Genomic DNA, 16257 nt, shown 5'->3' with positions numbered 1-16257 from the left:
TGGTAATCCAAAACAAATGCCAGTTAAGTGAAGGAAAGTAATAACAAACCTAACCAGGAAAGAAACTATCAGTATCCTACAAACCAATAAAACCACCAAAGAAACTATGAATCACTCAAATCTAACCAAAAAAATGCTACATTTCTAAAAATTTTAATGATGATTTTACCCTACAAGACTATTTCTGCTGTCCCAGATTCATGTTCATACCTATGTCATTTGTCAAAGCAGTTAAAACTATGCTATACTTGATGCATTCATTTACAATTTAACTTTCATTGATTATGTTTTAGTTATGTTATGCATCCCATGGGAACATTAATCATGTTGATCATCCAATGGAAACAGTGATTTTTTTTTTGTAATAAGAGGTAGCCTTTGTGTTCAGGATGTATGCTATCTCCATTCTTAACTTCATCCAAATATGCCCAGATGCCTCAGTGTGAAGGAGTAACAAACATACTAACTTGAAGAAGAAAGAAAATAAGAAACTGCTAGTTGTGTAATGCAAATTTTATAATGCAAGAGTGGTTGAAAAGTTCTTGGAATCACCATGAGAAGTCAGCACTAGCGCAGCGAGTTGTTCACATGATATTAATTGGACAGTTGCCTGTAAACACATGCCACGTTAGTGCTCTTGGAAGAGAGCTGTGGCGGTGACGTGGCTCTGTTATTGTTCCCGCATAGTGATTTGGGAAGACGGAAAAAATCAGGATTTGAGCAGTGATTAAGTACTTCATAAAGAAAGGTATGAAAGCAAAGGACATTCATGCTGATTTTCAGAATACTCTGGGGGACTCTGCTCCTTCATATTCAACTGTTGCCAAGTGGACAAATGACTTTAAATTTGGTTGGGAGAGCTTAGATCTGCACAGTGGTCAGCCAAGATGCGTCACTACTCCAGAAATAATTGCAAAGTGCACAAAATGGTCATGGATGATCGCTGATTGAAAGTGCGTGAAATTGCTCACACTTGCCAGATGTCATCTGAAAGGGTATGTCACATTTTAACTGAATAATTAGAAATGTAAAACTTATCTGTAAGAAGGGAGTCAAGACTCATGATCAGAAACGCATGAGAATGGACATGGCAAAATTACACAAACTAAGGTATGAATTGTTGCCACACCCACCTTATTCACTCGATGCGGCTCTGTCAGACTTCCATCTCTTCCCAAAACAGAAAATTTTTCTTGATGGACGAAGATTCACTTCAAACCAAGAATTGATAGCCAGAGTTGACAACAATTTTGCAGGCCTGGAGGAAACTCATTTTTGAGATGGGATCAAGGCACTGGAACATCATTGGACCAAGTGCATTAATCTACAAGGAGACTAGGCCTACATCAAAAAATAAAGAAAGTTTCAGTGATGTGAGTACTTTTTTTCTATTCCTACCGAGAACTTTTCAAACCACCCTCGTATTTGTATATGCAACAATGTTATCTGCCTTCATGTGTGCGGATATTTCGCATATCATAATCAATTTAATGTAATTTTCTTTGTATGTTTGAATATTTTTTCCCCACTGTTTGAAGCCAGTTGGTACAGAATTTTTATTTACTTATTGCAGAGCAGTAATTTTTTTAGTCCTGTTACATGCACAGGTTAAGAAGGTAACTCCATACTGTTAGAATACCAAATAACATGTCTGCTTCTAATCTTTAGCTCTAATAATAAAATTATTCTATGTGAACAATGGTGTATGAATACTTTTTTCCATGCATACCTATTTCAAATATTGGCTTTGTGTATAGATACTTTGACTTTATTGAGCTAAACTGTTGCAAATATCATCTCATTTTTAACATGAATATGACCTAGTTATAGAAGTATGTTATTACAATTGTAGCTCTGAATTCATTTTGAGAAGATGAGAGAAGTTCTTACTTTCTGAAAACTTATCTTGACTTATGACTTGTAAACCAGAGACAAACTGGTCATTTACCCCAACCACTTATTGAATGCTGCACAATGTCTGCCGTGGAAATGTTGTTATGTAATGCTTTGCTGGCAGACACAGTCACTTTAGGAAACTAAAACAATGGTTAAAGAAATTCCTTCTTTTCATTTATGGAAAGAGAAAGAAACCATATAGCTGAAAAACTGTCTGAATTTTTCACTGTTCAAGAAATATTGTGTTTTTTTCTGTTTATTTAAATTATGTGTATCTTCATGGTGGAGCCTCAGCTTTGGTTGCTTGTCTTAAATTCTATTGAAAGTGTTAGAGAGATGGCCAGCAATCCAATCTGTGTTCCATACCAACCACACTTTTATAATAATGTTTGCTGTTATGAAGTGTTATGTCACGTAATTAAAAAAAAAAAAATAAATAAACGAGAAAACTAAAAAAGACTTGTTATTCAATGGTTCTATAACAAGTTTTTTTGAGTCTTTAATGGTATGAGATGGATTTCATGTATTATGTTTCTTCTTTCTATTGATAAGCATTAAAGAATTGCAGTTAAGTAAAATCTGACGTTTAAGATATTCTTTTTTGTGCAGATATCTGGCAATTGTAACTGCAATGGCATCAGAAGCTGACCTCGTTTTTGTGCCTGAAGATCCACAACCAACTGACTGGCCTCAAACACTCTGCAAGAAACTGTCACTGGTATTTGGGATATTGATAATGCTGCCATTATTGAAACAAATATTTCACATAATAAGAGATAATTATTATTTTCGTTTTCACTTTTCCATGACAGGAACGAGCATCTGGACAGAGACTGAATATTATAATTGTTGCTGAAGGAGCAGTAGATCGTGATGGTGAACCAATAACAGCTGATAAAGTGAAAGATGTTCTTGAGGAAAACTTGCATCAAGATACACGAGTCACTGTGCTTGGACATGTACAGAGAGGTGGAAATGCATCTGCATTTGACAGAGTCCTAGTGAGTAAATGGGAAATTCTGATATGGGGAACACTGCTATCCTTGTCCTGTTATGCCTAATACTTATTTCATAATTCCACAAATTCTTCATTTTCGGGATGTTTAAAATGTCATAGTTGTTCAATGTAAAGACAAACAAATTTTCCTTTATCTCTAGTATTAGTCAACATTTACTTGTTCAGTCATGTCTAGCTACATACGAGGTCTGTTCAAAAAATTCCAGAACTTAGTCCACAAAATTTTTCTGTGCGTAACTTTTACTTGTTGTGCATGGTCTCCTTCAAAGTACTCTCCTCCACAATTGATACAATGTTCACAGTGCTATTTCCACTTCTGGAAGCAGTCTTGAAATGCCTGTTGCTGGATTCCATGAAGCGCCATCTGTGCATTTTCTTTTCTTTCATTTATCATTGCAAATATTAGTCTTCTCATCGTGATTTCATCTTTGAAAATAAAAAAAAAATGTCTGCGGGGGCCAAGTCTGGAGAGTACCCTACAGGACGAATCCATGATGAACTAATCTTTCAAAGTCAAAGAAAACTATCAGCATAGCTTTGAAATTTGACCTGACTTGACGAGGTGGTTTTGGCCTTGGGGAACCTTTCTCAACCCTTTGTAAAGACTGAACCTTGGTCTCAATGTCATAACCATAGACCCGTGTCCCATCACCAGTTATGATTTGCTTAACGAACAGATTTTGAGGTAAAGTTCTTCCTGGCCTTGACTCAGGAGCCGTGGTACTAACTTGGTGGCAACATGGTGCATTCCAAGATGCTGTGTCAGGATTTTATGATGTTAATCAGCTGAAATGTTAAATTGTTCTGTAATCTCTTGGACAGTCAGTCTTTGATTAGCATGCACAATTTTGTTGATATTCCTGACACGTATGTTGTCAGTAGATGTTGACACGCGTTCTCAATGAGGGTCATCTTTAACTTCTGTCTGGACATTTTTAAGCCGTGTGAACCATTCATAACCCTGAGTACCGTACAGCATAAGCACTCATCACCATAGGCTGCCTGCATCATTTGGTGTGGCTCTGTAAACGTTTTCTTGTGTTTCATGCAAAATTAATGCAGACACGTTGCTCCTCTAACTCTGTCACCTAGAAATTCACAAACTATGCGACACAATGTTATCCTCAATACAGCACTGAGCATTAACTAACAGACATACAAGAATGAAACTTGCAGCAGTTACACATTAAACACAGGTGTGTGTAGGGACGCCAACTGCATTTCGTTCCAACACACCATTGGTACAAAAGTACGAATGTCCTGGAGCTTTTTCAACAGACCTCGTATGTTGTTAAAGTTTCTACTGTGGAGTCATATATCAGATAAAAGTATTCATGTTATAATAATAAGTTAGATGCAAGATTCATATACCATTTGTTTGATACGTTATCATTGCATCAAATAGCATATGGGATTTTACTGCCTGCTATTAGATATTTTGCATACTCAGGTATATATTTGATTTAGCAAAATATTAGCTGTGGTTTCTCAGAAAAATTAAATACAGCAAAATTAAAAACCTTATCAGATATTTTTTAAACAGATAACTTTGTTAAAGGCCACCGTCACTGCTACCTTCTTTCTCAAAAATAATGAATAAAGTTAATGTAAAAGTCTAATAAACCTAATAGAAAACAATATTTGAATTTAAAAAAATTAATATAACATGCTTTTAAAATGGTGTAAAAAATATAAAATAATTTATCCTAGTCCAATACAGATTCATAACCCTATATAGATAGTCCTGAAAAATTGTGCTTGTGAATGTTTAGTAGCTATGACAATACTTGTAAAATTTAAAATGAAGAACATGAGAGTATGCAATAAATAGTTGATGCATGTATAGTTCACTTAGGTTACAAATATCAACTGATTTTTGTCAACAACAGCTATTCCCTATATTCCAAATATTGTCTAGTTCATGCAGATCACATTTTTCCTTTAAAACTTGTAGGTATGGGGTATAAGTAGGTACTAAAATACCGAATAATAAAACCATTACTAAAAACACTGATTTATTGTACTTGATGGCACAATGTATACAGCACAAAAACAAAAAAAAGGGCGCCAAGACGTGGGTGTGACGCTCCAAAGAACATGGCAAAGAGAAATCAAACCTTCATAGCTGGTGACGGTTGATGTTTAACTACTTCTGTGAATGTTGCCACATAGCCCCCCCCCCCCCCCCCTTCCCGCCTTGCACTATGGAGTACTCATCGGTAGGGGGGAGGCAGTGGGCCGACAGGCAGATGCGTGATTGGTAACTCCTTGACGTCGCCTGGGATCGGTGGCGATGGCTGTGCTTGCAGCTCGAGGGGGGGCCACTGGGTGGCTTAGTCATTGAATCTCTGAGGGTGGCGAAGGCGTCGGCCGGCCCTGGAGTGTGGGTGTGGTGAGGAGATCTGTGACACACATGGCACATGCAAGAACACAAACCCGTTAGGGCACACAAATGCTCTGATAGCATTGACAGAAGTGGAGGGCAGGAGTGGGAATCATTGCACTACTGACGTGGCTGGTGTGGAAGTAGGGGGCGGCACACTCGGTTTTACCAACAGTATGTAAGCAGAATCACTTCGGATGGTGATAGAGAGGTTCATGATGTCCTCCGGGGAAATGTCCACCTGCAGTTCAATCATGCGGGTCTCCGGTGGAAGGCCCTGGTCAGTTCTGGGTAGGGGTGCTAAGAAACCTCGGAATGGGGAGCCGGGAGGGATCAGTGGTTTGTGCTGAGCCGGTGAGGGGGGCACAGGAGTGTGGGGATAATATGTGCTTGGTTGGGAGTTCCTTGATGTTCCCGGCATGGGGGAGAGGTCTGAGATGGGGGTAAAGAGCTTGACGGGGAGCTGTTGGTGTCACTGGACTCGGCTCGGGATGAATTGGACAGTGAATGTCGGGGCGAGAAACCTCGAAAGGGTGAGCCGGGAGTGCTGCAAGTTGCAGGGGGCCTAGAAGTGGGAGTGGCTGGGGGCGAAATAAGGGAGCTCGATTGTGAGCTGTGAAAGTGATTAGAGGAATTTGCGTCCTCAACAGGAGGGGGCGGGGACATTGGCTCCACGTATGCTGGTTTTACCTGGTGAAGTGATACAGTGACTGGGTTGTCTTTGACCTTGATGTCTAACGTGTGCTCTGTGCGTTTAATAATTTTGTGTGGGCCAGTATAGGGAGGCTTTAGGGGAGTCCGCACTGTGGCGTCGCGGAGCATTACGTGTTTCCAATGTTCGCAGGATGTATGTGTGCAGGAGAGTATGGCTGGAGGCTGGAGGGGGGGGGAGGGTGTTGGAGTTTAGAGCAATGCAGTTTGACGCATTCGAGTAAGGTGTTAGTTCGGAGAGGATGGGTTCAGGTGAGGGATTGACCAGTTCACCAGGTAAGATGAGTGTCTGTCCGTACATGAACTCTGCAGTGGTACCCTTCAAGTCTTCCATGAAGGTGGCGCGGAGGCCAAGCAGTACGAATGGCAGTGTCTCTGTCCATAGATTTCCATGGCATCGTATCGCAGTCTTTAGCGCTCAACTAATCCATTGGATTGGGGGTGGTAGGCTGTGGTGTGAACATGGGCAACGCCGCAAACAGCGCAGAGCAAGTTGAACAATGTGGACTCGAACTGGTGACCTTGGTCAGTGGTGACGGTGGCGGGGGAACCAAAACGAGCGATCCACACGGAGAAGAATTCTCGTGCTACAGTCTCTGCGATAATGTTCGGCAGGGGCGCTGCTTCCACCCACCGTGTCGTCCTGAGAGGATGTACCTGTAGCACTTGGCGAGGGAAAGGGGGGGGGGGGGTAGGGGCCCCACTAAGTCTATGTGGACATGTTGAAACCGGCTTGTGGGTGTAGGGAAACTATGCAGTGGGGGTATGGTGTGGCGTGATATTTTGTTCTGTTGACATGGTGTACAGCTATGGGCCCACTCTTGGCAGTTATGCTTCATGTTGTGCCAAACAAAATGTTCCGTCATGAGTCTTGTGGATGCGTGGATGTCAGGGTGTGCTAAATTGTGGAGCTTGAGAAACACTTCGCGCTGTAAGGTGCGCGGGGAGAATGGTCGTAGGGTCCCGGTGGATTCGTCGTACCAAATCTCGCCAACTATGCCCAGCTAAGTACTGCGTACTGGTTTGATTGACGGGTTTTGGTCGGAAATCAGTGTCAAGAGTTCCTCATCCGCTGCTTGCAAGATAGCGAGGTTCAGTATACCGAAAAGTGACGTCACCGTGTCCACTTGCGATAGGAAGTCTGCGACAACGTTGTCGGCGCACTTGATATACCGCACATCAGTGGTAAACTGTGATATGAAGTTGAAATATGAAAAAAGCCATGGAGGTGGGACTTTTGGGGGGTTCTGTATGGCAGTGGCTAAGGGTTTGTGGTCCATGAGTACATAGTCCTCGGCCCTCGATCTCTGGACAAAAATGTTTGATTGCCTAGTAGATTGCTAATAGTTCGCGATTGAAGGCGGAGTACTTCTTCTGTGCGTTGTTAAATTTCTTCGAGAAGAAACTCAGTGGGGAGGTAGATTCGCAGGCCGTTTGGCTCAGGACAGCGCCTACTGTGTTTTCGCTAGCGTCTGTAGTTATGAATATTTCTGCCTCCAGGTGAGGGTGTGCTATGGTAAACGCTGAGGCCAAAAGTTTTTTTAATTTCTTGAAAGCGGAGTTCATTTCTTTAGTCCGAGGGACGGGTCATGTGCCTGAAGTTAACCGTCCTGCGAGCGCGTCCGTAAGTGGAGCCTGGACTTCTGCCACAGCAGGTAGGTGCTTCCTGTAATAGTTTATTGTTCCTAAGAAACGGCGAAATTCCTTGTAAGTAGTTGGATGTTGCATCTCTAACACTGGTTGCACTTTAGCAGGCGGGGGGAGGGGGGGGGGGTTATTCCCGCTGATGACACCACGAACCCTAGGAAGTCGACGGAGGTCCGTGTAGCTGCAGCTTCTTATTGTTGGTTTCGATACCTGCTGCCTGCAAGGTGTCGAGTACAGCTTGTACATGGCTCTTGTTGTCCTCTAGTGAAGGGCTGAATACGAGGATGTCATCTAAGTAGGAAAACAGAAATAGAGGTGAAAGAGAACCTCATTTATGAATCGCTGCCAAGTCTGGGCTGCGTTATGAAGACCGAAAGGCATGTAACGGTCTGCAAAGAGGCCAAAAGATGTGGTAATAGCCGTCTTTTCAACGTCTTCGTGTACCATACGTATCCGATGATACACATGTTTGCAGTTGATGCCCGGAAAATAACTACAGCCGGACAGCGCGTGTGTAAAATCGGCTATGTTGGGTACAGGGTAAAGAATAGTGTGGGCATTGAGTAGTCTGTAGTCTCTGCACATTCTCTTACTACCGTCTTTCTTATCTACGAATTTCTAGGGAAGATGTCTGCGCGCAGGGGTGACAAACGCTTCCAGAGTCAGCGAAAAAAGTGCATTAAGCTTGCGTGTAGTGGCGGCCTTGTCTTTAGTTAGCGGGTCTAGCACAGGAGGCGTCACTGGTGGTGAAGGAGTACGAGCCTCAACCACGGTGTTGGAAACTGGTGCTAGTGGCAACGTGACAACTGCCGTGCGCGAGACGTCACTGTTTCTGCACGTGGTTGTCATGGTAACGCCTGAATGTTTACAAATATCCGTGTCTGTGTGTTGCAGTTGTGCGGAGTCTGCTGAGGGAAGATTAGCACTGTGTGTGGGTGGAGAATCACTGTTTGCGCACTGAATCGAGGCACTGGTACTAACCTTAGTATCGTGCTCTGTGTTGCGTTGCTGTAGCATCTCGATGTGGTGTCTGGCGGCCGTAAGCTCGAGCGTAACCTTTTCCATGCGACGTTTGATCTCGTGCTGTTCCTGTTGTAAAAGTGTCCTCTCGTCTGTCTTGGCGAACAGTTTGTCACTAGTTTGTTGTAAAGTGGTTGAGAGCGAGTCACACAAACTTATTAGGTGGGAGTACGAACTCAAGTCGTTATCACACACACTCTCAGTGGCGCACTGGAAATGTTCGCCTGAGGGTTCATGAAAAACAGTATCACACCCTATGTTAAGCGAAAGTACATGGTGTTTAAGGAAGTCATTGGCCAAATTCGGTTCTGGAATGTCTACCACCAGAAAAGTCCACTTACGCACGCACTTCGGGGAAAGGTGTATGGAAAATGACGTCGAACCTACTCACTTTAGACACGTATCGATGACCTCTTGTATGTTTGCTGGTTTCATCGACAGTGGTAGCAAAGACACATCTGCACCCGTGTTGAGTGCACTTAGGGAGTGGCTCCTCTACTGAGTAGAGGGACAGCCGGCACCTGACTTTTTCGTTGCAGGTGGCAGCGCGTCGACCGACCTGTGTGGTGGGTAGTGTTGTGGTTGCTCTTGGGACTCTGGATCATTGGAAGTGTCAAGACTAGGGGTAAGGGGCGGAGGTGGTGTAGTCGCTGCTGTTTGTGCGACTTGTAGCTGGTTCGGCTGGCCCAGTGAGTTGTGCCCGGCATCTAAGTTGTGGTGTCATCTGCAGCCTGCTGCTTGGGGGGGGGGGGGGGAAGGCTGTAGCACAGGGGGTTTGCTGGGCATGAAGTTCGCGCTGGAGAGCGGAGTGTGCTCGGTCAGCAGCGCAGATGCGTTCTTCAGTTGACTGATCTTCGTGGCTGGTGATGGCAGTTTGGATGGAGAGAGGCAGTTTCCTGATCCATATCGACATGAGGGTGTCATTGGGCAGGGCCCGTTCATTGGCGAGGAGTCGTAAGTGTTGCCACAGCTGTGACAGAGTTTTGTCACCGAGATGCTCCTCGTAGATGAGGTTCTGAACCTTTCCTGTTGACGTCTGGGTGACGCGTTCCAATATTATCTTTTTGGCATTTGTGTATTTGTCTACCCGTGGGGGTGCACTTACTAAATCAGGGATCAGGTCTACATGGTCGGGGAGGTTGGTCAGCAGACAGATGAATCTTGAATCATCATTGAGCAAATAATATAGAAAAGTTTGTTCTCTGCGAGAGCGAACCAGAATTCAGGGTGCTCTAGTGTGAACACTGGTTGTTTCGGTAGCCTCTTGGTGGAGGAGGTTTGGAAGTGGCCAAAGGTTAGGTGTGGGCGTGGATGTCGGGTCCCACGTGAGGCCGGTGTGCTTGGTGGCACTGTAAGAACGGGCGATTGGGTGATAGGGTAGCTCAGCGCAATGAAGCAGTCAACTAACGGGGCTGGCACATCATGTGTTGTGGTACATGGCTGAGCATTAGGCCAGCATTCACAATTGACGTTACTTGGTCCTCTGGCGGAATTGTTCACTGTGCTCGACTGGAGCTGCGCAGCACTACAGGACCACAGTGCATTGTTTACAATGTTCACATGGCGTGTATAAAAAGAGGTGCCATGAATTGGTACGAAAAAGTCCTGAGGTACGTTCACTGGCGAAGGTATTGTAGCACTTGCATTATTAGAGTAAATGCCTGACAAGTCGACAGAGGCGTTCGTGAACTGTGCAACTTGTTGCTGTGCCACGTTCGTGGAAGGATACTGTTGAAGTGTATACAGGACAGAAGTAGGTCCATCTACGGAATTAATGCTGTCTGTTTGCACACTGTAATTAATGTTTCGTTGCACTGCTGTAGATGTAGGAGATGCGAAGGGGTTGTTCCTCTGGTGGGATTCATATTTCGGTGTAATGTGAGGGAAGTATGGCATCACAAAACCAGAGTCACTTGGATGGTTCTCTAGGTTATGTACTTGATGGCACAATGTATACAGCACAAAAACAAAGAAAAGGGCCCCAAGACGTGGGTCTCTGCTTGACGCTCCAAAGAACATCGCAAAGAGAAATCAAACCTTTGTAGCTGGTGACAGTCGATATTTAACTACTTCTGTGAATGTTGACACATAGGTATTACAAATTCACAAGCATAAATTTTCAGGACTGTCTGTATGGGATAAGGAATCTGAATGGCGGTAGCATAAACCATATTGTACTATTTAGCCCATTTTAAACATTTGTTATATTAAAAGGATTTTTAATTTGAATATATATTTACTGATCTTTAGTCTCTGTGTGTGAAATTTTTCAATTGATTTCAAACATTTTGATGAGCTGTGGTAAATTTCAAAGTGATTTCAGTTTCTCTTCACCTAACTGGTATATTGCTTCCTTGCATGTATATCTCATGAATAAAGGGATTCTCACCATGTAAAGACAATAAATTGTTATATGTGATAAATTACAGTATTTTAAAATGTAAATAATATGGTCACTGCACAGTATCTAAAATGTCAAATTAATGTCTAAGTAACAGCTACCAGCACAAGAGTCCATTTTATTGTCTGAATATAATGTTATCATTACTTAAATATTCATTCAGTGAACAACAGCATTTATGCACAAAAATGGGGCATAATCACCTTTTTATTGATACTAATTCAATGGTGTGTAATTTTCTGCTTTTTCATTTGTTATACATCTTCACATTGATGTGCTGAGCAGACTGTGAATAGAATTTAAATAGAATTTAAATATCTAAGAGGGAAATATGAAATTTTCTCAGTTTCTTGTATTGTTCACATGTTGAAAACAGTTGACTACAAATAATTCTTGGTTGTTTTTTATCAAGATGCATTTGATTTCATCAGCCACAGTATGTTGCTCAGTAAACTGGGATGTTACAGACTACAGACATAACCCATGGCTAGATGGTATCTTACTAACAACTTGAAGAGAAAGTAAGAAGGAAACATCATCATAAAGTTGAACTACTTAGAAAAGTGCAGTAATAAATAGGGCATATCATATGGCTCCAATACAGGGCCAGTTCTGATTTTTCATTTTGTAAATAACCAAGAAGAATTCAGTCATAATCATAGGTAGGTCAAGTTTGCAGTAAGGGAAGAACCATTGATTTTGTCTGTATACTTTAGGTTTAGAGTGTGCTCAATGTATCTACATTCTTGTAAACTGGAAGTCTTGATCTTTGATATCTTCTGCATCGGTAAGTCTCTTATTCGCGTTAATCTTCCTTCTGTTCTTTGTATACAAAGAGGATGGTTTGTCTGTTGTTACTACACAAGTACCATAACTCTTGTCTGGAATAACACCAATGTAGCTCTCAAGTCCTCCAAGTGGTGAATCACCTCCTCGTAGTACAGCAATTGTAAGCCAAGAATTACCACTAACAACCTCTGTAGTCGTGCAAGAGAAATTTATCTTACATCCTACAAAAGTTATAGATCCTCCAAGTAATTGCTGTTGTTCAGTTTGCTTGGGCTTCATATCAAATGTATCTACATTCTTGTAAACTGGAAGTCTTGATCTTCGATATCTTCTGCGTCGGTAAGGCATGGCTGTCTGGACAATGCGGCTGCCTGGAGTCGAATGAGCATGCAGCTGCCTCAGCACTGAGTCTGGGTCCCCAGCGGATGTGCATACTGATAAGAACGCGCTGCAGCCAATCAGCACCCGACCGGATGGGCGTTGGCCGCACTTCCTACCTTTTTAGCAGTGGATCACGCTCTGTTAAAACTAGAGCGCGATCCTCCGCTGCTGCTCCGCTGTGTGGAGATCCGAATGGGGGACTATTTTACCTCCGGAATATTTTACCCAAGAGGACGCCATCATCATTTAATCATATGGTAAAGCTGCATGCCCCCAGGAAAAATTATGGCTGTAGTTTCCCCTTGCTTTCAGCCGTTCGCAGTACCAGAACAGCAAGGCCATTTTGGTTAGTGTTACAAGGCCAGCTCAGTCAATCATCCAGACTGTTGCCCCTGCAACTACTGAAAAGGCTGCAGCCCCTCTTCAGGAACCACACGTTTGTCTGGCCTCTCAACAGCTATCTCTCCGTTGTGGTTGGACCTACGGTACGACTATCTGTATCGTTGAGGCACGCAAGCCTCCCCAGCAACGGCAAGGTCCATTGGTTGATAGACCTACACAAACATTGTATTGAAGGTGTATTTGAAGTAGCAGCCATAGTACTGCATACCCAAAAAAATATCATTGCTTCTGTGTACCGTACACCAGCCTCTGATGAGGAAGTTCTTATAGATAAACTAAATTCACTAATCAAATTATTCACTAAACACAAAAATCACAAAATTTTTATTGTGGGTGATTTCAATTTAGATATAAGGGAAAGTAGAAAAAATGTAAATGGCATGGTTAACAGCCTAAAGGCACTAAACTGCTACTGTATAAATGATAAACCTACTAGACTAGATGCATGCCTTGACAATGTAATTAGTAATGTAAATCAGGATCAACTAAAGCATGATGTGGTTAAGTTAGAGTTATCTGATAATGACGGGATATGGGTCAGAATAGGCAGTATGAACCCAGAGAGAACTAAACAGTTAGTCACTTTCAGAACACTAACAGAGAGCAATATTGTACAATTGAAACATGAACTGAAGGTGGTAGATTGGCCAAATACACTACACAGTGTAAAAAGTCTTGATGAATGTTTCTCTATGTTTTTATATATCATTAAAAATGCAGTAGATAGTCACTGTCCACTTATCACTAAAAGATGCACCCCTAACAACAGAAAAAAACCTCAGCACTCTACAAGTGGTACACTCCAGAGCTCAAGCAAATGAGGACACTGATACTTATACTAAAAAATAATAGTGATAAAAATGAGGAAGCCAGGACACACTATGTGACCCTTAAGAAGTTGTACAAATATGAAATAAAATCAGCTAAATGTAAAGTAAATGATGAATATATTACAGGCTCAAAAAATACCTGTCAAGCAGCTTGGAATATAATAAAAAGTGAAATCAATATGAGTAAACAGGAAGCCACAGTGCCTATAGATTGCAACATCCTTACTGAGTATTTTATAAACTGTGCCAGCTCTCTTCTTCTTTTTCTTCTTCTTCTTCTTCTTTTGGTAAAAACAATTCTGATAATATTTCAGCTGCTGTAACCCTTATTAAACAACAAGCACCAGCAACCAAGAAATTCTCTTGGTCAAAAATCACCTCCGGCCACATTATCAAATCTATAAAGAAATTTAAAAACTCAAAAACAGAGGACTATTACGGACTTAGTAACAGTATTGTTAAACACATAGCCACTGCAATCTTAATGCCACTAACATATCTGACGAATTGCATACTAGAAGATGGAGTATTCCCTGAATGTCTGAAAATGACAGTTACACTCGCAATCTATAAGAAAGGTGACAGAAAAATGTCAAATAATTATAGACCTATATCAATAGTTCCCATTATATCAAAAGTATTAGAAACTGAATACATATCCAAATTTACAATTATTTTGAAAGTAATAAATTATTGAGTAAGAACCAGTTTGGCTTTCGATCTGAACTATCGACAACCAAAGCAGTTGAATGCCTCCTTAGTAATATATATGAAGAATATGAAAATAAGAAACTCACTTGTGCTACACTGTTAGATTTAACAAAAGCCTTTAACTCAGTCACACATGAAATAATGACAAAAAAACTAGAATGTTATGGTATTGTAGATAAACCATTACAATTTTTTCAATCATACTTAAGCAATAGGGTACAATTAGCAAAACAAACTATCAAAAGTCAACACCCATGAAAGTAAAGAGAGGGATTCCACAAGGCTCAGTGCTTGGCCCTTTCCTGTTCATTGTTTACATCAATGACTTCTGAAATTATATGCCATGCAACAATGTACTGCATGCTGATAATATGACACTAATAACAGATGGAGAAAATCTGCAAGATGTCATAGAATACAACAAAGTAGTAATGGAAATGGGCAGTGACTGGTGCAGAGCCAACCTTTTATTAATAAACAAATTGAAAACTGAAGAAATTTACTTCACCCTGAAACCAATTGAACAGAATACAAAAAATGTCAAGTTACTAGGTTTAAATATGTCTGCTTGTGTCTGTATATGTGTGGATGGATTTGTGTGTGTGTGTGAGTGTATACCCATCCATTTTTCCCCCTAAGGTAAGTCTTTCCGCTCCCAGGATTGGAATGACTCCTTACCCTCTCCCTTAAAACCCACATCCTTTCGTCTTTCCCTCTCCTTCCCTCTTTCCTGATGAGGCAACAGTTTGTTGCGAAAGCTTGAATTTTGTGTGTATGTTTGTGTTTGTTTGTGTGTCTGTCGACATGCCAGCACTTTTATTTGGTAAGTCACATCATCTTTGTTTTACAAAGATGATGTGACTTACCGAACGAAAGCGCTGGCAGATCATTATTGTAACTGTATTAGTCAAAATAATCAAGTAACTTTTAATGAGAATCTTGTTCGTAATTTTTTTGCATTCTTATATTGTAACTATATCTGAAGGCTTACAAAAGAAGTAAAGTGTCAGGAAGAAGATTATGTAAGTGGCTGCAGCTGTGATTGCATGCTCTCTGATTCATCAAATGTTTAAATATAATTGAATCATTTTTCTACTCCAAAACTCCTTATCTTTTGCAAAACTCTCTCAAAAATTAATGAGAAGATATAAATTATGAATTTAAATGTGCAATGAGTTTACATCGTAGTTGTGAGCAGGAATGTTCCAAGGGGAAGAGACCGAGTCCAATGGTAAAGGACAAGTGGCTTAAAATGGAAAAAAGCATTTAAAGGAGTGGAGAAGACTGGGCCAGAGTAGCAACAGAGAGGTGGTGGGAAGACAAGATAATGGAGAAGTTTGTGTTCCAAGGAGATTCCACCAGGGGTAGGAAGCTAAACAAGATTATGATACTATCTTGTACCTGTGATGTTTGCCTGCTTTATTTCTTCGCTGATAGCCCTTGGTGTTGACGTACTGCATTGTCATCTGGCTGAAAACTGGGGGGTGGAAGTTCAACACTGACTACTGTAAATGATGGAAGCCGACAGTTGCACAATTGTGTTTCACAGTTCTTTACTTTCACTGTCCACAACCCCCTTCCCTCAAAATTGCACAATTATATGGCCAGTTCGCTATTGGTAAATGTTGATAAGTCTCGTTAATAGGTTGCAGGCAATGTCAGCATACTGCTACAATAGTTTGCTGTTGAACATCTATGAGCAGTAAAAACCTAACAACACAGTTCACAGTTCTTGTAGAATAATACGGTACATGTGACACTATTTTTCAAATAAATTAAATAGACATTGTCATTAATTGTTTCAAAATCTGGCCTACTTGTGTTACACTTATTCCACTGTTAAGTTGACGCATTGTTCTTAATCTAACCAATACATGTTTCACATCTGAAAATTGGCCGTGGACTGACTGACTGTGACAGGACCAAAAATTGGTCCTTTATATATCATCACAATAATAGACATTGACACTACACATTGTTCGATGTTTAAGTTACAGAAATTACAATTAAAACATAACTCATTCAATTTATTTATTTATTTATTTTAGTATCCATCTTTAGGCATCAA

At 41.3% G+C, this 16257-nt stretch overlaps 1 protein-coding gene across 1 annotated transcript in view; it reads left to right on the top strand.

The window, feature by feature from the left end:
• LOC126256905 (ATP-dependent 6-phosphofructokinase-like) overlaps nucleotides 1–16257 on the top strand; it is a 408122-nt gene that overhangs the window by 148839 nt on the left and 243026 nt on the right. The window contains exons 5-6 of the mRNA XM_049955523.1: nucleotides 2506–2614; nucleotides 2709–2897. Coding sequence (XP_049811480.1) covers nucleotides 2506–2614; nucleotides 2709–2897 — 298 coding nt within the window. The remainder of the gene's footprint in view (nucleotides 1–2505; nucleotides 2615–2708; nucleotides 2898–16257) is intronic.

This window comes from Schistocerca nitens, chromosome 1 (assembly GCF_023898315.1).
Source record: "Schistocerca nitens isolate TAMUIC-IGC-003100 chromosome 1, iqSchNite1.1, whole genome shotgun sequence".
NCBI classification, from domain to species: Eukaryota; Metazoa; Arthropoda; class Insecta; order Orthoptera; family Acrididae; genus Schistocerca; species Schistocerca nitens.
This window is presented reverse-complemented; position numbering and strand designations above follow the sequence as displayed.